General features: G+C 35.6%; 1 protein-coding gene across 3 annotated transcripts in view; it reads left to right on the forward strand.

Moving 5' to 3' along the window:
- CWF19L2 (CWF19 like cell cycle control factor 2) overlaps positions 1 to 23,336 on the forward strand; it is a 193,580-nt gene that overhangs the window by 73,846 nt on the left and 96,398 nt on the right. For all 3 annotated transcript variants that reach the window (XM_067750901.1, XM_067750903.1, XM_067750902.1), the window contains exons 9-10: positions 2,643 to 2,739; positions 4,339 to 4,431. In XM_067750901.1, coding sequence (XP_067607002.1) covers positions 2,643 to 2,739; positions 4,339 to 4,431 — 190 coding nt within the window. The remainder of the gene's footprint in view (positions 1 to 2,642; positions 2,740 to 4,338; positions 4,432 to 23,336) is intronic.

Genomic DNA, 23,336 nt, shown 5'->3' on the forward strand with positions numbered 1-23,336 from the left:
TTAGGGAGCTTTAGAACCAATGAATTTTAGAACTAGGAAAAAATCATAGAACTGATTTTATAACTATGAGAAATTATAGACTGACCTGGGCATTTTCCAGATGCAGAGACTGAGGCAACTGAGATTGTGACTTGCACAGTGCTATGTAACTGGGGTTGCCAGATTTAGCAAATAAAAATGTTTGGACATACTTAAACTAAAAAAATATATATTTTTTTTACCTGAAATTCAAATTTAACTGCGTGTCATGTGTTTTATTTGGCAACTGTACGTAGCACTTGGCCATTTCTTGGGTCTGTGACCTTTTAAATAGTTAAGTATTAAATATTTACCCTTGTAGTCATCATTTCTGTTGCTCTTCCTTCCTTTGGGTTTATCCATGTTTCAGTCTGGCATAATTTTTTTTCTGCCTGAAGGCTTTTCTTTAATATTCTTTCAGCTTTGTATGTCTGAAAAACTCTTCATTTCACTTTTCTTTTAAAGATATTTTCACTTGATATAGAATTCTAGGTTGGCATTTTAAAGTACTTTAAAGATATTGCTACTCTTTTCTTGCTTACATTTTTTCTGATGAGCAATCTGCTGTCATACTTTCCTTTGTTTCTATGTGCATAACTGTCTTTTTTTTCCTCCTATGGCTGCTCTGAAATGTTCTCTTTATCACTAGTTTTGAGCAATTTGATTATGAAGTGCCTTGCTGTGGTTTCTTTTCAGGTAGTTTTTTTGTTTGTCTTGTTTTTTTTTTTTTTGGTTTGTTTGTTTGTTTTTGCAGTACGCGGGCCTCTCACTGTTGTGGCCTCTCTCATTGCGGAGCACAGGCTCCAGACACACAGGCTCAGTGGCCATGGTTCACGGGCCCAGCCACTCCGCGGCATGTGGGATCTTCCCGGACCAGGGCACGAACCCGTGTCCCCTGCATCGGCAGGCGGACTCTCAACCACTGCGCCACCAGGGAAGCCCTGTCTTGTTTTTGTACTTGGGATTCTGTGAGCTTCTTGGATATGAAAGTTTTTTAGTTTTCAACATATTTGGTAAAATTTGGCCTTTGTTTCTTCTGTCTCTCATTTCTTTCAGTGACTCCAGTAGCATGAATAGTAGGGTATTTAAGGTTGTCCCATAGCTCTCGGTTGTTCTTTTCCATTTTTAAAATTCTTTTTCTCTGTGTGTTTCATTTTGCATAGTTTCTAATGCTTCAAGTTAACTGATTTTTTCTTTTGCAGTCTAATCTTACATTAATCCTTTTCAGTGTATTTTTTTTATCTCAGACATTGTAATTTTCACTTGTAGAAACTAAATTCTTACCTATTTTATATCTTAGTTGTCTCTAACTTTTTGAACATATGGAATAAATTTATAATAATAACTTTTAATGCCCTTGTATGCTGTTTCTTACATCTGTGTCTGTTCTTGGTTTGATTGATAGCTTTTTCTCCTAATTATGTGTTTTACTTTTCTACATCTTTGCATGTCTGATAATCTTTAATTGGATACTAGATATTATGAATTTTACTTTGTGAGTGCTGGATATTTTTGCATTGCTGTAAGTATTCTTGAGCTTTATTTTGGGACCCAGTTAACTTAATTGGAGACTGTTTGGTCCTTTTGACTCCTGCTTTTAATATTTGTTAGGTGGGCTGAGAGCAACATTTAGTCTAGGACTTATTTCCCACTAATGAAACAAGACCCTTAATATTCTACCCAGTGCTTTCAGAATTATGAATTTTCCTAGTCTGACTTGTAGGACCAGGCACTATTACCAGGAATGCTGAATATCTCTTCCTTTAACCCTTTGGGATAGTTCTTTCCCTGACTCCAGGTAGTGTCTTGCTGAATACTCAACGGGAACTCTCTGCACTTCTCTGGGATCCTTTCACTGTGTAGCTCTCCCCTCTCTAGCTGCCTTGGACTCTTAGCTATGTCTCTCCCATTAAGGAGTCCTTCATGCTCTCCCTGGGTTCACCCTCCCTGCACTGTAGTCTCAAATCTTTCTTAAGGCAGTAAGTTGGGACAACTTTGTATATGCCAGGAATCTGACCTTGGCTGGAAATTTCTCTTTTCTTTTGTGAGGCTTCCATAGTATAGGTTTCACACGTGATATTAGTTGTAAATTAGTTTATGTTGTCTAATTCTGGGTTGACTTTGCAAGAGCACATGGTCACTGTTTTTATTCTTTAAATGCAGTTAAATGTAATTTCCTGATTATAGTTTCTTAGATTATCAGTAATTTATCACACTGAATGAGAAGAGTTTCCCTAGCTGTGTAGAGTTATGGCCTGATTCTAGAGTTTTAATTTTTTGTTTGTTTCTTTCTTTTTTAGAATGAGTATGGGAATATTAAGTAATGAAGAATAGCTGACATATTATTTTTCTCATTGCTACTGGATCTTTGGTCAGATATTATAACTGCCACAGGCCATCATGACATTGTAACATAGAATCTTTAAGTACTGATTTATGGTGGAGCACTGAGGGTTATTTATTTATTTATTTAATATACTAGAATCATGATCTATTTGTGCTGAATGCTTTGTTAAGGTCAATTAAAGTAACATTTGAATATTGGTGATGTTACTTGCAACAACTTACTTCTTGTTAATATGTACCTGTATTTCATATGCTCTTAATCTGTCCTGTTCAAACAGGAGTAGTCCAGTGGATGACTCTATCCACATCTTGAGTGTTGATGAGAAGAACAAGTTGGGAGCCAAGATTATCAAGGCAGAGATGATGGGAAATATGGTAAGACTTATATGTTGTTCTTTTGGAGAATATTTGCTAAATATTTAACTTCTTACAAGTAATTTTGGAAGTTCCTTAGCTATGTGGATGTAGCACTCTTTGAAAATAACTGCTGCTTATTGATTCTTTGAAGAAATTCTTGAACACTTCTAAGAACAGTGCTGTCTACTTCTAAGTAAGTTATGTAATTTGTCAAATTTCTGAAATTTAAGATTCTAGGGAACTAAATGCTTTTTAATTTTCTTTTTAACTTGGATATTTGCTTTATTATTGTATTTATAACTTATTGAGCGTATTTGAGGGAGATAAAGATGTCACTGTCTTCTTTCCCTTTTTTAGTCATATTTTGTTAAGAATGTGTATTACTTTCTTAAATTCCCTTACTTAGGAACTTCAAAAATGAGCTAATAAAAAGGATGGTTAACTCATTTTTTCAAATCTTAAGGCAACATATTTGTGCCTGACAATGTGTTAAATGCTCTGTGTAGATTAGCTCACTTTATTCCCATAATAATGTTGTGATTTGAAACTTACTTAACTCACAATTGAATAGAAATCAGAATTATTTGGTAAGAGTGGCACCTATCTATTTATTATATTGTCACATTTATATTATACAAATACTGTTACATTGGACATGGCAGAATAACAAAGTCAGGCAGCTTTCCATGTCTTGATAAAATTGATTCCCTCGTGGTCATATGTATGTACTCATCTCAAATCCAAATATAAGTGATCTTAAGTAGTGTTCTGTTTTGGTGTACCATCCGTATGACACTCTTTAGTAGAACAAAAAGTAGCCAAACATGATAACTTCTGTTTTTATTAGTTTATATCTGTAATAAAAGTCATATTTGCTGCAATCTGGTAACACTGAACTTAAGCTCAACCCAGAAGTTAGTAAGCAAGACAGACCACCACCAACAACAGCAAGAAAATAACATATGAGTTTTGAAAGCACAATGAAATTAGTTAAAATAGTGAAAGAGAGATCACCAAGTTAAGAGGTTAACATGTTAAAAGAAGTGTTCTGTGTTCATGGAACTACTGCAGTGGAGAATGCTGTCTTTGCTTGTCATATAATTCTGTTTATTTATTTCATTGTGATTTATTGCTTTATATGTCAGTTTTGTAATATAAATTTTTATAGATTTCCTAGGGTTAAAATGAAATACATTCAGAATTTTAATCTAAATTCCTTAACAATAAAGAAGGTAATATTTTAAATCTTGCGATGGCTTTCTTTTTACAAATAACTGAAATTCTGAGTATTGGAAGTTTATAATATCTAAGGAATTATAAAAATGCCATTCTTAAGGTTATGTATTTCTTTCATTTCCCTATCTTCCCTAAAATATATGTCCTTGTAATTATTTACCTTCAAAGCATAAACAATTTCTACAGGTATTTGAGAATTTTGTTACCCAGAAGAGTTCATTAAAAAGTAACATACTAGGCTGTGAGTTGGTAACTAGATTTAGGTGAGAGCTACTTGGATGTTTGCTATGCTGTTTTCCCTGTTGTTAAGTGAATTTGAAATATTCTACAAATGAAGAAACTATGTTATCACACCTGTTTTTCTTGTCTTTCTATTTGAAGGAATTAGCTGAACAACTTAAAGCCCAACTTGACAAGGCAAATAAATTTGAAGACAGCATAACACAGATATCATCAAAAAAATCTGGGGTAGAGGTAAGTAATAAAAGTTTGTTTATAGGTAGCCAGTTACCTTATATAATACTTCTACTTGGCAGTGGTAATATTTTAATGTTAAATGTGTCTATATCTGTGTCGGTGTGCTTGTATGTTTTTATGCTTGTTTGCTTGTTTTTAAAATTTATTTGCGTATGTATTCTCTCATGTTCCACCATTGTATCCTGGTGGAAAAAAGCCTAGGCCTACACCTAGGCCTAGGGCCAAGGAGACCTGGTTTTTTTCTGGGCTCTGCCATTTACTGACTGACCTTGCACAAGTCAAGGTCATTATCTCCTCCTCCAGAATGAGAGACTTGAATTTGGTATCCATTTCATGTAAAATATTTTGTTCTAGGATTCATTCACCTATCTGTTGGTCAGTAAAACAGATAAAAACACTTGTCTGCATGGAATTCTATTTGGGTACTAAGAGAGAGGTAATAAATTGTAAAAATAAAAAAAAAGTTATATATCTTAGGCAGGGTGGTAGGGATCTTGAGTGCCAGGTATGCTGTATGTTTATGTGTATGTGTATGTCTTGGGATGCACAGGCTAATTCTCATTGAAAAAGTGACATTGATAGAAGGACTTGAAGGAAGTTAAACAGTGATCTTTGTGGATCTGAGTGAAGAGCACTGTGGACATAAGGAACAGAGAATTTAAAGTTCCAAAGACTGGACATGTGTCCAATGTGTAGGAAGAACAGCAAGGAGACCAGTGTTGTTGGAGTGGAATGAATGAAAGAGAGGAAAGTAGAAGATCCAGATTAGAGAGATTGTGGGAGGCCAGATCATGTTATGCTTAAAAGTCATAGTAAGGAAGTATTGAGTTGGCCAAGAAGTTTGCTTGGGTTTTCATACCATCTTATGGAAAAATCCTAATGAACTTTTTGACAAACCCAATAAGTTTTTATTCTGGGTGAGAGGTAAAGCTATTTAAGATTTTTGAGCAGAAAATGTATTTTGACAGGACCATCCTGGCTTCTTTGTTAAGAGTAGATTGGGGGAGAATAAGGTCAGACATAGGGTCTAGTTAAGCTTTTGCCATGATACATACAAGAAACGATAGTGGACTTGACCAAGATAGTAGCTGAAGAGATGATTAGAAGTGATTAAAGTTTTTATATGCATAAATGTTTTCTGTGTATATTTTGAAGGAGAGCGGACAGGATTTTTATGATGGTTTAGATGGGAGGGGAATATGAATTAAAGAGAAGAGGAAAAGTAGACTCCAGAGATTTTTGCCTGAGCAGCTGGAAGACTAGAATGGCCATTATTTGAGATGTGGGAGAAAGAGTAGGTTTGGAGCAAAGATTGGAAGTTCTGTTTTGGGTATACTGAGCTTGGATGTCTTTTAGATGTGAAACAAGTAGAGCTATCAAGTAGGCAGATGGATATAGTTGGGAGTTGAGAGAAACCTGAACTGGAAATAGAAATTGGGGCATTATTAACATATAAATGGTGTTTAAATTCACAATACTGCATGAAATTACCACAGGAGTAAATGGATAGAAAAAGGCAAAGGATTGGTTTGGTTGCATTACAGTGTTGAGAGGTTTATAGAGTGGTTTATAACTGATTTTAAAGGACTATTCTCAAAGATTAATTTATGTAATTTAATGGTAGTGTGAGAAGAGGTGAGAATCTATGAAATCAGGTTTCATAGAATTTTTTCAAGCTTCACTTATTAATGACTTAGATAATAGTACAGAGAATATGTCTATGAAATAGGCTGTTTTTACTAAGTTGTGCTAGTCATGTTTTTAAAAAGTGGATAATTTGGAGTTTCTTGTACAGATTAAGGAATTGAGAATGGGAAACTATAAGTAGGATTAAAAAGTAGGGACTAAAAGAGTATAGCTAAAACTATTTATACTGTGTACACTTTTGCCAGATTTATTTTTTCAAGTGTCTTTGTGGTCATAATACTTTTGTACTCTGAAACTTTTATGTGGTTTCTTAGTGCTAACTATATAAAGTACTAGATCTTCCTGCAGTATATCCTTCCAAAGTATAACCCATTTTCCAGCCTTACCTCCAAAGCTTTTTTATACGTAACCTACATGTTTCTTTGACATTTACATATGCTATTAATTATCTGTGCCGGATATCACCCTCTTGAGGCTATCCACTTTTCATTTTGTCTTTAGTCCATTTTGAAGTCTTTTTTCTCATCCTTTTGAACAGTTGTAACCTTTTTCTCTTTTGAAACTTAAAGCCTTTTAAAATATTCTCTACGGAATTTGTCTTTTCAAATTATGTATATTTGTATTCTTGTTATACCTATCTCTTTTTTGATACTTGTCACTTTATATGAGAGGGTTCTAAAACTGTGGCTGAATTTCAGGGGATTCTTGAAATTGAAAGCAGTTCATCTGAAAAAATTGAAGCAGATCTTCTATTAAATAACATTTCTTCTGCTGTTCTAAGGATATTGTAGAGTACTGACAGACTATATCTCATCCCTTGAGCATATATCTCTATACCATTACTGATTTCTTTATGTTTTTCAGCTCCTCCTAGCTTTTGAGCATTGTATCTCATAACTCAGGGAAGTAGAACTCAAAGTTGTATTCAAAGTAGAATTTCTATTTGTGAGTCTCTTTTGGAAACTGTATAGCCCTTTGAAGCTTCAAATAGAAAGGTTTTTATTCTATGGATTCTTTTTTTTTTAAACATTTTTTCCTAGTTTTATTGAGAAATAATTGACATACATCACTGCTTACAGTGTAGAGCATGATGATTTGATTTACATATGTTGTGAAATGATTATCACAACAGGTTTAGTTAACATCCATCAACTCATATAGATATAATAAAAAGAAAAGAAAAAATCATTGTGATGAGAACTCTTAGGATCTACTTTCTTAACAGTTTTCCCGTATATCATACAGCATGTTAACTATAGCATCATGTTGTGCATTACATGTCTAGTACTTATTTGTCTTGTAACTGGAAGTTTGTACATTTTGACCACCTTCCTCCAATTCCCCCACCCCTAGGATGTGCACAGTTTAACTGTGAAAAAGCACCTATTAAATTCATACAAACGAATGGAGTGATAATTATAGGAATTTCAGGTATCAGCAGTGTTTTTCTTTTGGGGATGGTGGTGTGTGGATGTAATGTGGGAGAGACAGCTATACAGGGTGGCCAGGGAAGGGGATCTTTCTGCAATTTCTGAAACTATACCTGTAGGTTGTCACTTTTTATTTATTTATTTGGTTACAAGTATTATTTATTTATTTATTTATTTATTTGGAGTATAGTTGATTTACAGTGTTGTGTTAGTTTCAGGTATACAGCAGTGTGAATCAGTTATACATATACATATAACCACTCTTTTTTTTTAGATTCTTTTCCCATATAGGCCATTACAGAATACTGAGTAGAGTTCCCTGTGCTATACAGCAGGTTCTTATTTCCTAAGGATTCTTTGACCAGAAAAGAAAATTTCATTCTTCTCTGCAGAGATAGGGCACTTGCACATTTAGTTAAAGCTTTACTAGGCATATATGTAAAAAAAACCTTTGCCAACAATTCTGAAAGAATTCTCTTTCAGAGAATTCAAAGAATGCCATTAAAGTCATTTATTCTATCAGGGTCAGTGCCTTGGTTTATCTACCTTTCAAAGTAGTTTGTTAAAAAATGAAAGTACAAAGTTGTTTACTACAACAAAGAAATGTGCTGATATTTTAGAGGAAAATCCTGAAATACTTCTGATAGAAATTTTGCCTTTTCAGAGAAAAGAAAATCCCACTCATAGAACATTGAACATTGTTCTTTCGTTACTTAGCTTATTTGTTAGAAATGTTAGATTGTACGAATAGGGTAAATCTCCTGAATCAGTGATCTATGAACATCTTTTTGGCTTTAGTGAAAATCCATCAGCACTTCTAATTGTTGGTTTGCTTATTTCTCTTACCCTTTAGAAGTTGAACTTTTTAGTGATTAGGACAAGGGCTATTTCAGTTTATATATATAGTGTCTATGGTAATGCTTGGCATATTGTAAGCAATCAGAAAATAATTGAAATGTTTGTTTTATGAATGTCCTTGATTTATTTTGTTCCCCATAGTTTTCTTTCTTTTTCTTTTTCATATTATTTTCCATTATGGTTTATTATAGGATATTGAATATAGGTCCCTGTGCTGTACAGTAGGACCTTGTTGTTTATCCATTCTATATATAATAGTTTGGATCTGCTAATCCCAAATTCCCCATCTATCCCTCCCCAATACCCCTTCCCCCTTTGCAATGACAAATCTGTTCTCCATGTCTATGAGTCTCTTTCTGTTTCATAAATAAGTTCATTTGTGTCATATTTTAGATTCCACATATAAGTGATATCATATGGTGTTTGTCATTCTCATTTTGACTTGCTTCACTTAGTATGATAATTTCTGGGTGTATCCATGTTGCTGCAAATGGCTTTATTTCATTCTTTTATGGCTAAGTAGTATTCTACTGTTTAAATATACTACATCTTCTTTATCCATTCATCTGTCAATGGACAGTTAGGTTGCTTCCGTGTCTTCGCTATTGTAAATAGTGCTGCTATGAACATAGGGGTGCATGTATCATTTCAAATTACAGTTTTGTCCAGATACATGCTGAGGACTGGGATTGCTGGATCATATGGCAACTCTATTTTCAGTTTTGTGAGGAACCTCCATACTGTTTTCTGTAGTGGCTGCACCAATTTACATTCTCATTAACAGTGTAGGAGGGTTCCCATTTCTTCACACCCTGTCCAGCATTTTTTATTTGTAGATTTTTCAATGTTGGCCATTCTGAGTGGTGTGAGGTAGTACTTCATTGTACTCTTGATTTGCATTTCTGTAATAATTAGCAACATTGAGTATCTTTTCCTGTGCCTATTGGCCATCTGTATGTCTTCTTTTTTTTTTTTTCTTATTTCTGAGATACACATTTTAAAGTAATAACTAGAATTATGACTTATAACATTATACCAGAGCATATAAGATTTTTAGAAATTTCATGTAATGTCTGGAACATTTATGTTAACATATTTCCATACAAGTAACCCAAAGAAAGTTTAGTATTAGTTGTTTTTCTTGTTTGTTTTTTTATACTGCAGTTTCTTATTAGTGATCAGTTTTATACACATCAGTGTATACATGTCAATCCCAATCACCCAATTCAGCACAACACCATCCCCACCCCACCACGGTTTTCCCCCCTTGGTGTCCATACATTTGTTCTCTACATCTGTGTCTCAACTTCGGCCCTGCAAACCGGTTCCTCTGTACCATTTTTCTAGGTTCCACATACATGTGTTAATATATGATATTTGTTTTTCTCTTTCTGACTTACTTTACTCTGTGTAACAGTCTCTAGATCCATCCACGTCTCAACAAATGACTCAATTTTGTTCCTTTTTATGGCTGAGTAATATTCCATAGTATATATGTACCACAACTTCTTTATCCATTCGTCTGTCGTTGGGCATTTAGGTTGCTTCCATGACCTGGCTATTGTAAATAGTGATGCAATGAACATTGGGGTGCATGTGTCTTTTTGAATTATGCTTTTATCTGGGTATATGTCCAGTAGTGGGATTGCTAGATCATATGGTAATTCTATTTATAGTTTTTTAAGGAACCTCCATACTGTTCTCCATAGTGGCTGTATCCATTTACATTCCCACCAACAGTGCAAGAGGGTTCCCTTTCCTCCACACCCTCTCCAGCATCTGTTGTTTGTAGATTTTCTGATGATGCCCATTCTAACTGGTGTGAGGTGATACCTCATTGTAGTTTTGATTGGCATTTCTCTAATAATTAGTGATGTTGAGCAGCTTTTCATGTGCTTTTTGGCCATCTGTATCTCTTCTTTGGAGAAATGTCTATTTAGGTCTTCTGCCCATTTTTGAATTGGGTTGTTTGTTTCTTTAATATTGAGTTGCATGAGCTGTTTATACATTTTGGAGATTAATCCTTTGTCCGTTGCTTCATTTGCAAATATTTTCCCCCCTTCTGAGGGTTGTATTTTCGTATTGTTTATGGTTTCCTTTGCTATGCAAAAGCTTTGAAATTTCATTAGGTCCCATTTGTTTATTTTTGTTTTTATTTCCATTGCTCTAGGAGTTGGATCAAAAAAGATCTTGCTGTGATTTATGTCAAAGAGTATTCTTCCTATGTTTTCCTCTAAGAGTTTTATAGTGTCTGGTCTTACATTTAGGTCTCGAATCCATTTTGAGTTTATTTTTGTGTATGGTGTTAGGGAGTGTTCTAATTTCATTCTTTTACATGTAACTGTCTAGTTTTCCCAACACCACTTATTGAAGAGACTGTCTTTTCTCCATTGTATATCCTTGCCTCCTTTGTTGTAGATTAGTTGACCATAGGTGTGTGGGTTTATCTCTGGGCTTTCTGTCTTGTTCCATTGATCTATGTTTCTGTTTTTGTGCCACTACCATATTGTCTTGATTACTGTAGCTTTGTAGTATAATCTGAAGTCAGGGAGTCTGATTCCTCCAGCTCCGTTTTTTTCCCTTAAGACGGTATTAGCTATTCGATGTCTCTTGTGTCTCCATACAAATTTTAAGATGATTTGTTCTAGTTCCGTAAAAAATGCCATTGGTAATTTGATAAGGATTGCATTGAATCTGTAGATTGCTTTGGATAGTAGAGTCATTTTCACAATATTGATTTTTCCAATCCAAGAACATGGTATAGCTCTCCATCTGTTGGTATCATCTTTAATTTCTTTCATCAGTGTCTTATAGTTTTCTGCATACAGGGCTTTTGTCTCCCTAGGTAGGGTTATTCCTAGGTATTTTATTCTTTTTCTTGCAGTGGTAAATGGGAGTATTTCCATAATTTCTCTTTCAGATTTTTCATCATTAGTGTATAGGAATGCAAGAGATTTCTGTGCATTAATTTTGTATCCTGCAACTTTACCGAATTCATTGATTAGCTCTAGTAGTTTTCTGGTGGCATTTTTAGGATTCTCTATGTATAGTATCATGTCATCTGCAGACAGTGACAGTTTTACTTCTTCTCTTCCAATTTGTATTCCTTTTATTTCTTTTTCTTGTCTGATTGCCCTGCCTAGGACTTCCAAGACTATGTTGAATAATAGTGGTGAGAGTGGACATCCTTGTCTCATTCCTGATCTTAGAGGAAATGCTTTCAGTTTTTCTCCATTGAGAATGATGTTTGCTGTGAGTTTGTCGTATATGGCCTTTATTATGTTGAGGTAGGTTCCCTCTATGCCCACTTTCTGGAGAGTGTTTGTCATAAATCGGTGCTGAATTTTGTCAAGAGCTTTTTCTGCATCTATTGAGATGATCATATGGTTTTTATTCTTCAGTTTGGTAGTATGGTGCATCACATTGATTGATTTGCACATGTGGAAGAATCCTTGCATTCCTGGGATAAATCCCACTTGATCGTGGTGTATGATCCTTTTAATGTGTTGTTGGATTCTGATTGCTAGTATTTTGTTGGGCATTTTTGCATCTATATTCATCAGTGATATTGGTCTGTAATTTTCTTTTTTTTGTAATATCTTTGTCTGGTTTTGGTATCAGGGTGATGGTGGCCTCGTAGAATGAGATTGGGAGTGTTCCTTCCTCTGCAATTTTTTGGAAGAGTTTAAGAAGGATAGGTGTTAGCTCTTCTCTAACTGTTTGGTAGAATTCACCTGTGAAGCCATCTGGTCCTGGACTTTTGTTTGTTGGAAGACTTTTAATCACAGTTTCAATTTCATTACTTGTGATAGGTCTGTTCATATTTTCTGTTTCTTCCTGGTTCAGTCTTGGAAGGTTATACCTTTCTAAGAATTCGTCCATTTCTTCCAGGTTGTCCATTTTATTGGCAGAGAGTTGCTTGTAGTAGTCTCTTATGATGCTTTCTATTTCGGCGGTGTCTGTTGTAACTTCTCCTTTTTCATTTCTAATTTTATTGATTTGAGTCCTCTCCCTCTTGATGAATCTGGCTAAAGGTTTATCAATTTTGTTTATCTTCTCAAGGAACCAGCTTTTAGTTTTATTGATCTTTGCTAGTGTTTTCTTTGTTTCTATTTCATTTATTTTTGCTCTGATCTTTATGATTTCTTTCCTTCTGGTATCCTTGGGTTTTTTGTTTGTTCTTCTTTCTCTAGTTCCTTTAGGTGTAAGGTTAGATTGTTTACTTGAGGTTTTTCTTGTTTCTTGAGGTAGGCTTGTATAGCTATAAACTTCCCTCTTAGAACTGCTTTTGCTGCATCCCATAGGTGTTGGATCGTCATGTTTTCTTTGTCAGTTTTCTCTAGGTGTTTTTTGATTTCCTCTTTGATTTCTTCAGTGATCTCTTGGTTATTTTAGTAACGTATTGTTTAGCCCCCATGTGTTTGTGTTTTTTATGTTTTCTTCCCTGTAATTCATTTCTAATCTCATAGCATTGTGGTAAGAAAACATACTTGATATGATTTCAATTTTCTTAAATTTACTGAGGCTTGATTTGTGACCCAAGTTGTGATCTATCCTGGAGAATGTTCCATGCGCACTTGAGAAGAAAGTGTAATCTGCTGTTTTTGGATGGAATGTCCTATAAATATCAATTAAATCTGTCTGGTCTATTGTGCTTTTAAAGCTTATGTTTCCTTATTTATTTTCATTTTGGATGATCTGTCCATTGCTGTAAGTGAGGTGTTAAAGTCCCCGACTATTATTGTGTTACTGTTGATTTCCTCTTTTATAGCTGTTAGCAGTTGCCTTATGTATTGAGGTGCTCCTATGTTGGGTACATATGTATTTATAATTGTTATATCTTCTTCTTGGATCGATCCCTTGATCATTATGCAGTGTCCTTCCTTGTCTCTTGTAACATTCTTTATTTTAAAGTCTATTTTTTTTGATAGGAGTATAGCTACTCCAGCTTTCTTTTGATTTCCATTTGCATGGAATATCTTTTTCCATCCCTTCACTTTCAGTCTTTACGTGTCCCTATTTCTGAAGTGGGTCTCTTGTAGACAGCATATATATGGGTGTTGTTTTTGTATCCATTCAGCAAGCCTGTGTCTTTTGGTTGGAGCATTTAATCCATTCACGTTTAAGGTAATTATCGATATGTATGTTCCTATGACCATTTTTTTAATTGTTTTGGGTTTTTTTTGTAGGTCCTTTTCTTCTGTTGTGTTTCCCACTTAGAGAAGTTCCTTCAGCATTTGTTGTAGAGCTGGTTTGGTGGTGCAGAATTCTCTTAGCTTTTGCTTGTCTGTAAAGCTTTTGATTTCTCCATCGAATCTAAATGAGATCCTTGCCAGGTAGAGTAATCTTGGTTGTAGTTTCTTCCCTTTCGTCACTTTAAGTATATCATGCCACTCCCTTCTGGCTTGTGGAGTTTCTGCTGAGAAATGAGCTGTTAACCTTATGGGAGTTCCCTTGTATGTTATTTGTCATTTTTCCCTTGACGCTTTCAATAATTTTTCTTTGTCTTTAATTTTTGCCAGTTTGATTATTGTGTGTCTTGGCATGTTTCTCCTTGGGTTTATCCTGTATGGGACTCACAGTGCTTCCTGGACTTGGGTGGCTATTTCCTTTCCCATGTTAGGGAAGTTTTCAACTATAATCGCTTCAGATATTTTCTCTGGTCCTTTCTCTCTCTCTTCTCCTTCTGGGACCCCTATAATGTGAATGTTGTTGTGTTTAATGTTGTCCCAGAGGTCTCTTAGGCTGTCTTCATTTCTTTTCATTCTTTTTTCTTTAGTCTGTTCCATAGCAGTGAATTCCACCATTCTGTCTTCCAGGTCACTTATCCATTCTTCTGCGTCAGTTATTCTGCTATTGATTCCTTCTAGTGTAGTTTTCATTTCAGTTATTGTATTGTTCATCTCTGTTTGTTCTTTAATTTTTTCTAGGTCTTTGTTAAACATTTCTTGCATCTTCTCGATCTTTGCCTCCATTGTTTTTCCGAGGTCCTGGATTATCTTCACTATCATTATTCTGAATTCTTTTTCTTGCCTATCTCCACTTCATTTAGTTGTTTTTCTGGGGTTTTATCTTGTTCCTTCATGTGGTATATGGCCCTTTGCCTTTTCATCTTGTCTATCTTTCTGTGAATGTGGTTTTTGTTCCACAGGCTGCAGGATTGTAGTTCTTCTTGCTTCTGCTGTCTGCCCTCTGGTGGATGAGGCTATCTACGAGGCTTGATGAGGTGTATGTTTTCTTTGGAGAAATTTCTATTTAGGTCTTCTGTCCACTTTTTGATTGGGTTGTTTGTTTTTTTTTGTTATTGAGTTGTATGAGCTATTTGTGTATTTTGGAAATGAAGTCCTCGTCTGTTGCATCATTTGCAAATATTTTCTCCCATTCCGTAGGTTATCTTTTCATTTTGTTTATGGTTTCCTTTGCTGCGCAAAAGCTTGTAAGTATGATTAGGTCCCATTTGTTTATTTTTGCTTTTATTTCTATTGCCTTGGGTGACCTAAGAAAACATTGGTATGATATATGTCAGAGAATGTTTTGCCTATGTTTTCTTCTAGGAGTTTTATGCTGTCATGTCATATATTTAAGTCTTTGAGCCATTTTGAGTTTATTTTTGTATATGGTGTGAAGGTTGTTGATTTACATGCAGCTGTCCAGCTTTCCCAATGCCACTTGTTGAAGAGACTGTCTTTTCTCCACTGTATATTCTTGCCTCCATTGTTGAATATTAATTGGCCGTAGGTGTATGGGTTTATTTCTGGGCTGTCTATTCTGGTCCATTGATCCATATGTCTGTTTTTGTTCCCAAAACAATGCTGTTTTGATTACTGTAGGTTTGTAGTATTTTCTGAAGTCTGGGAGGGTTATGCGTCTTGTTTTGTTCTTTCTCCTCAAGAATACTTTGACAGTTCTGGGGCTTTTATGGTTCCATATTAATTTTAGGATTATTTGTTCTCATTCTCTGAAAACTTTCATGGGTAATTTGATAGGGATCACATTAAATATGTAGATTGCTTTGGGTAGTGTGGCCATTTTACTAGTATTAATTCTTCCAATCCAAGAGTATGGGATATCTTTCCACTTCTTTGAATCAACTTCAATTTCCTTTAGTAATTTTTTAAAGTTCTTAGCATATAAATCTTTTCACATCCTTGATCAGGTTTATTACTAAGTCTTTTTTTTTTGTTTTGTATTGATGTGATTTTAAGAGGAATTTTTTTTTTTACTTTCCCTTTATTTTATTGTTAGTGTAATGAAATACAACAGATTTCTGCATATTAATTTTGTATCCTGCTACCTAGTTGAATTCATTTATCAGTTCTAGCAGTTTTTGTGTGAAGTCTTTTGAGTTTTCTGTATGCAGTACCGTCTTCATATAATGACAGTTTTATCTCTTCCCTTCCAATTTGGATGCCTTTCATTTCTTTTTCTTGTCTGATAGCTGTGGCTAGGACTTCCAATACTGTGTTGTATAGAAGCGGTGAGAGTTGGCATCCTTGTCTTGTTCCAAATTTTAGTGGCAGCGCATTCAGCTTTTCACCTTTGAGTGTTATTGGCGGTGAGTTTTTCGTAAATAGCTTTTATTATGTTGAGTTATGTTCCCTCTATACCCACTTTGATAAGAGTTTTTGTCATGAATGGATATTGAATTTTATCAGATGCTTCTTTTGCATCTATTAAGATGTGGTTTTTGTCTTTTTTTTTGTGGTGGTGTGTCACATTGATTGATTTGTGTATGTTGAACCATTCTTGTTACCCTGGGGTGAATCCAGCTTGGTTGTGGTGTATGATCTTTTTTATGTGATGTTGGATTTGGTTTGCTAGTATTTTGTTGAGAATTTTTGCATCTGTATTCATCAAAGATATCGGCCTGTAATTTTCTTTTTTGGTAGTATGTTTGTCTGGTTTTGGTTATTAGGGTGATCGTTGCTTCATAGAATGACTTTGGGAGTGTTTCTTCCCTTCAGTCTTTTGGAAGAATTTGAGAAAAATCAGTATATAAATTCTTATTTGTATACCTGGTAGAATTCCATCAGTCTGTTCAAATTATCTATTTCTTCTTGATTCAGTTTTGTTGGGCCCCTTGTTTCTAGAAACTTGTCCATTTCTTCTAGGTTGTCCAATTTGTTGGCATATAATTGTTCATAGTATTTCCTTATTTTTTTTGTATTTCTGCAATATCAGTTGTTATTTCTCCTCTTTTATTTATTTTTTTGCTTTTTTGTGTCCTCTCTCTTTTCTTAAAGATCATGGCCAGAGATTTGTTGATTTTGTATATCCTTTCAAAGAACCAGCTCTTGGTTTTATTGATTTTTTTTCTACTTTCTTAAAAATCTCTATTTTTTTAATTTCCTCTCTGACCTTTATTATTTCCTTCTTTCTGCTGACTTTAGGTATTGTTCTTTGTCTAATTCTTCTATGTGATAAGTTAGGCTGTTTATTTGAGATTTTTCTTGTTTTTTGAGGAAGGCCTTTATTGCTGTGAACGTCTCTCTAAGAAATGCTTTTGCTGCATCCCACTGATTTTCTATGGTTGTGTTTTTATTGTCATTTATCTCAAGGTGTTTTTTAATTTCCTCTTGATTTCGTCATTGACCCATTGGTTTTTAAGTAGTATGTTGTTTAGTCTCCATGTAATTCTTTTTTTCCCATTTCTCATTGTGTGTTTGATTTCTAGTTTCATGCCATTGTGGTCAGAAAAGGTGCTTGAAATAATTTCTGTCCTCTTAAATTTGTAGAGGCTTATTTTGTGACCTAGTTGATGGTCAATTCTAGAAAATGGTCCTTGCACACTTGAATTATTTTGGTTTTTTGGATATAACGTCCTGAAAATATAAATTAGGTTTAGCTGTTCTGTTGTATCATTTAGGATCTCTGTTGCCTTATTGAATTTCTGTGATTTGAGTTGTGTATTAAATTCTAATGCTATTTTTGTATTCCTGTCTGTTTCTCCCTTTATGTCTGTTAGTATTTATGTCTTTGGGTGCTCTTGTATTGGGTGCATCTATATTAACGAGTGTAATGTCCTCTTCTTGTACTGATCCTTTTATCATTACGTAGTGTCCTACTTTATGTCTCTTTATGGCCATTGTTTTAAAGTTGATTTTGTCTGATAAGAATATTGCTACCTCCACTTTCCTGCCATTATGTTTGCATGAAATATCTGTCTCCATCCCATCACATTCAGTCTATGTGTGTCCTTTGCCCTAAAGTTGGTTTCTTTTTACAGTAACCTGCATTTCTATTGACAGCTTTTCTTAATTCCTTCAGTATTTTTATTACCTCCTTTTTGAACTCAGTCTATTATATTTAAGTGGTATGTTCCATTGTTTGTTCTTTCAGGGGAATTCTCTTATCTTTTAATTGGGATTGGTTCTCCTGCTTCTTCATTTTACTTATATTTCTCTTACTCTATGAGTTTAGGAAAAACAGTTATGTAGTGTGGTCTTCGAGGACTATTTTTATGTGGTAGCATTCCTCTGTAGGCTGTGTGAGTTTAATATTTTTGGTGCAAGGTCTGTTATTAGTATGGATGCTTGTCACTTATTTCCTCAGTGTGTGCTGGCCATTAGCCCCTTGTTAGGGGGTGTGGCTGCTGTTGTGGTGATCAGAGAGAGCCTGCAGTAGATATTTTCGGGGCCTCCTCTTTTCTCTGTGGTTGTCACAGCCCTGTCAGGAGCAGGGTCTTTGCTCTCCAGATGTTGGAGTAGAAGCCCCCAGGTCCATTTCTCAACTGCACTGTGAGGTAGGGGGGACTGGAACATTCCTTCTGGGAAAGTAGCCACTGAGTATTCCTTCGTCAGAGCTGTCCACTCAGGAGTGGGCTCTGTGGTGTCACCTGTCACCCATTGTGCAGGCTCACAAAGCACACTGTTGTTGGCACTGCCCTTGTCCCTGCCTCAGCTGTAGGAATGCATGCAATCAGCCCTGGTGTCCCTCAGGTGCTGTGTTCACAAAGCCAACAGTGCAGATCCATAGGCACAGATCTACTGAAGTCAGGTACTAGAACTGCAGTAGCGGTGCACCTGGACCTGCTGTGGGAGCTATGGAAGCAGCCCAGACCCCAGTCCTGCCTCCTTGTGCATTCACCTGTAAAACCCACGGCTGCTAACACCAGACATGCATACTATGGGTGCATAGTCCACTCGGATGTCTGGCAGGCACTGAGTTCGCAGAGGGCCTGGTGGCTACATTGTAAATCTACATTGTAAATCTACATTGTAAATCAGCAGATCACACAGCAGTGAGGAGAGGGCTCAGATTTCAACCCTGTTTCCTAAATCGTGTGGCCCCTGGGTATGGGCTCTGATTTCAGCCCTGCCTCTGCATGTAGGCAACTTGCTGGAACTTGTGCATTCTCAGAGCTTCTAGAGGAGGTGCCAGGCCTGCTTTGAGTATGCCAAGAAAGAGGCTTCTATGGTGGGCCCTGCCCCTCTCTTCACAAATCCATTAACAGTGGCACTTCACTTCTATAGTGGGCCCAGGCTTCTTCCACATATAACCCCCCAGTTGAAGCCCATACCACTCTTCAGTCCCTTTAGGCTGTCTTTGCTCAGCTACCCCTAGTCCTCTCCCCTGGTGTGTCCTCTGAAGCCCGAGTTTTAGCACCCTGCCCCTATGTGCACTAGCAAAGGCATGTCTCAGGCTGGGCAATGCAGTGAGGTGGCATGGACCATCTGTGCTGGTTCATCTCTCTCTGTCTGCCTTCCACAGACCAGCTGCTTCACTCTCCTCTGAGCCTCTGAAGCTCCCTTTCTGTCCTGGTTGATCACCCTACCTGTGAGGGGGCTTTCCAGGGTGCAGAAACCTTTCCTGTTTCATAGCTCCCTCCTGGGGCACAGGTCCCGTCCAGATTCCTTTTCTTATTTCTTTCATCCTACTCAGTTATGTGATAATCTTTCTTGCAATTTTGGATGTCTGGGATCTTCTGCCAGCTTTCAGCAGGTACACTGCATGAATTGTTCCACATGTGGAAGTAGTTTTGATGTATTAGTGAGAGTAGATGAGCTCCATGTCCTTTATTCCCCCATCTTGATTGGAGCCCTCCCCATAGTTTTCTATTGTAAATCTTAAAAATGGCCCATGAACTTTGAAATCCTCTAGACTGGCCTTTCCAGTACTGTAGATTCCTTATTTAAACAACTCAGCTATATAGTATTTCCATCTAACTTGTGCATGGACTATGAGTGATGAGAGCCATTGAGTTTTGGAAGATTGCAGTTCTATATCAGGACAAATCTAGTCCTAATTCTTTAATGTATTAGATCCTGATCTGCCCTTCTATAATTTCTACCTTGTTAATAATCCTTCAATGGAGTTACATCATGGGTCATTAAACCTAATGGAATTCAGCCCTATACTTTTTTTCTTTTTAATAGTACAGGAAATTCAGCTCATTTGCAGTAAACAATTAAATAGCCGCTCTATAATGATGCAGTATCTTTTAAGTTTTGTTTGCATTGCTGGCAAAGAAGGGAAGTACATTATTATACTCCCTTGAGTGGGGAGGGTTGAGTGGGGCACTTGAGTGGGGAGGGTTACATAGTCATTCTCTGGAAAGAAATTGAGGAATTAACTGAGGGCCTTAAAAGGCCATAGAAAAACATTAACTAATAGTTAATTAGTTAATGGCATTTTGTACATAAAGCTAGGTACTTGACTGGTGATTTAAAGTATTTCAAATAGCATTTTCACTATTATTGATTATTGACTTTTAACACTGTCAATCTGATTCTTATTGTGAGTTTACTATTACATAATGCGGTAATTTTCAGACTATGTGTATACCAGACTGTTTTTTTTTTCTTTTAATTTTTATTGGAGTATAGTTGATTTACAATGTTGTGTTAGTTTCAGGTGTACAGCAAAGTGATTCAGTTATACATACACATATCCACTTTTTTTTTTTTAGATTCCTTTCCTCTATTGGCCATTACACAGTATTGAATAGACTTCCCTGTGCTATACAGCAGGTTCTTATGAGTTATCTATCTTATATATAATACTGTGTATATGTTAATTCCAACCTGCTAATTTATTCCTCCCTCCCCACCTTTCCCCTTCAGTAATCATAGGTTTCTTTTCTACATACGTGATTCTACTTATGTTTTGTAAATAAGTTCATTTGTAACTTTTTTTTTTTTTTTAGATTTCACAAATAAGTGATATCGTATGGTTCTGTCTGACTTCACTCAGTGTGACAATCTCTAGGTCCATCCATTTTGCTGTAAATGGCATTATTTTGTTCTTTTTTATTGCTGAGTAGTACTCCATTGTATATATTTACCACATGTTCTTTATCCATTCCTCTGTTGATGGACATTTAGGTTGCTTCCATGTCTTGGCAACTGTAAATACTGCTTCAGTGAACATTGGGGTGCATGTATCTTTTTGAATTATGGTTTTCATTGGGTATATGCCCAGGAGTGGGATTGCTGGGTCATGTGGTAGTTCTATTTTTAGTTTTATAAGGAACCTCCATACTGTTTTCCATAGTGGCTGCACCAGTTTACATTCTCACCAACAGTGTAGGAGGATTCCCTTTTCTCCACAGCCTCTGCAGCATTTATTGTTTGTAGATTTTTTGATGATGGCCATCTGACCAGTGTGAGGTGATAACTCATTGGAGTTTTGATTTGCATTTCTCGAATAATAATGATGCTGAGCATCTTTTTATGTGCTTTTTGGCCATCTGTATGTCTTCTTTGGGGAAATGTCTATTTAGATATTCTGCCCATTTTTTGATTGGGTTATTTGTTTTTCTGATATTGAGCTGCATGAGCTATTTGTATATTTTGGAGATTAATCGTTGTTTGCAAATATTTTGTCCCATTCTGAGGTTTATCTTTTCATCTTGTTTATGGTTTCTTCTGCTTTTCAAAGGCTTTCAAGTTTAATTAGATCCCATTTGTTTAATTTAGTTTTTATTGCATTAGTCTAGGAGGTGGGTCAAAAAAATATTGCTGTGATTTATGTCAAAGAGTGTTTTCCCTATGTTTTCCTCAAAGAGTTATATAGTGTCTGACCTTACATTTATGTCTTTAATCCATTTTGAGTTTATTCTTTTGTATGATGGTAGAGAATGTTGTAATTTCATTCTTTTACATGTAGTTGTCCAGTTTTCCTAGCACCACTTATTGAAGAGACTGTCTTTTTTCCATTATGTATTGTTGCCTCCTTTTTCATAGTTTAGGTGTCCATAGGTGTGGGTTTATCTCTGGGCTTTCTATCCTGTTGCACTGAACTGTATTTCTCTTTTTGTGCCAGTGCTATACTGTCTTGATTAATGTGCCTTTGTATGATAGTCTGAAGTCAGGGAACCTGATTCCTCCAGCTCCATTTTTCTTTGTCAAGATTGCTTTGGCTATTTAGGGCCTTTTGTGTTTCCATACAAATTGTAAAATTTTTTGTTCTAATTCTGTGAAAAATGCTATTGGTAATTTGATAGGGATTGCATTGAATGTGTAGATTACTTTGGGCTGTACAGTCATTTTGGCAATATTGATTCTTCCAATGCAAGAACATGGTATATCTCTCCATCTGTTTGTGTCATCTTTGATTTCTTTCATCAGTGTCTTATAGTTTTATGAGTACAGGTCTTTGCCTTCTTAGGTAGGTTTATTTCTAGGTATTTTATTCATTTTAATGCAGTGGGATATGGAATTGTTTCTTTAATTTCTCTTTCTGATCTTTCGTTGTGTGTATAGGAATGCAAGAGATTTCTGTGTATTATTTTGTATTCTGCAACTTTACCAGATTCATTGATGAGCTCCAGTAGTTTTCTGGTAGCATCTTTAGGATTCTGTATATAGAGTACCATGTCATCTGCAAACAGTGACAGTTTTACTTCTTTTTTTCCGATTTGGATTCCTTTTATTTCTTTAATTTCTCTGATTGCCATGGCTAGTACTTCCAAAACTATGTTGAATAAAAGTGGCAAGAGTTGACATCCTTGTCTTTTTCCTAATCTTAGAGGAAATGCTTTTAGTTTTTCATCATTGAGAATGATGTTTGCTGTGGGTTTGTTGTATATGGCCTTTATTATTTTGAGGGAGGTTCCTTCTATGCCCACTTTCTGGATAGTTTTTATAAATGGATGTTGAATTTTGTCAAAAGCTATTCCTGCATCTATTGAGATAATAACATGGCTTTTATTCTTCAATTTGTTAATATGGTGTATCACATTAATTGACTTATATATACTAAAGAATCCTTGCATCCTTGGGACAAATCCTACTCGATTTGTGTATGATCCTTTTAATGTGTTGTTGGATTCTGTTTGGTAGTATTTTGTTGAGTATTTTTGTGTCTATATTCATCAGTGATATTGGTCTTTAATTTGCTTATTTTGTGATATCTTTGTTTGATTTTGGTATCAGGGTGATGGTAGCCTCTTAGAATGAGTTTTGGAGTGTTCCTTCCTCTGCAGTTTTTTGGAAGAGTTTGAGAAGGATAGGTGTCAGCTCTTCTCCAAATATTTGGTAGAATTTGCCTGTGAAGCCATTTGGTCCTGGACTTCTGTTGGAAGATTTTTAATCACAGTTTCAATTCCATCACTTGTCATTGGTCTGTTTATATTTTCTATTTCTTCCTGGTTTAGTCTGTAAGGTTGTGCTTTCTAAGAATTTGTCTATATATTCCAGGTTGTCCATTTTATTTTATTGGTGTTGTAGTAGTTGCTTGTTGTAGTGTCTTACCATACTTTGTATTTCTGTGGTGTCAGTGTTACTTCTCCTTTTTCATTTCTAATTTTATTGATTTGAGTCTTGTCCTGTTCTTTATTGAAGAGACTGCTTAAAGGTTTATCAATTTTTTTATCTTCTCAAAGAACGAGCTTTTAGTTTTATTGATCTTTGGTGTTGTTTTCTTCATTTCTATTGCATTTATTTCTGTTCTGATTTTATAGCTTCTTTCCTTCTACTAACTTCGTGTTTTGTTTTTCTTTCTCTATTTGCTTTAGATATAAGGTTC

This window comes from Pseudorca crassidens, chromosome 9 (assembly GCF_039906515.1).
Source record: "Pseudorca crassidens isolate mPseCra1 chromosome 9, mPseCra1.hap1, whole genome shotgun sequence".
Taxonomy (NCBI): Eukaryota; Metazoa; Chordata; class Mammalia; order Artiodactyla; family Delphinidae; genus Pseudorca; species Pseudorca crassidens.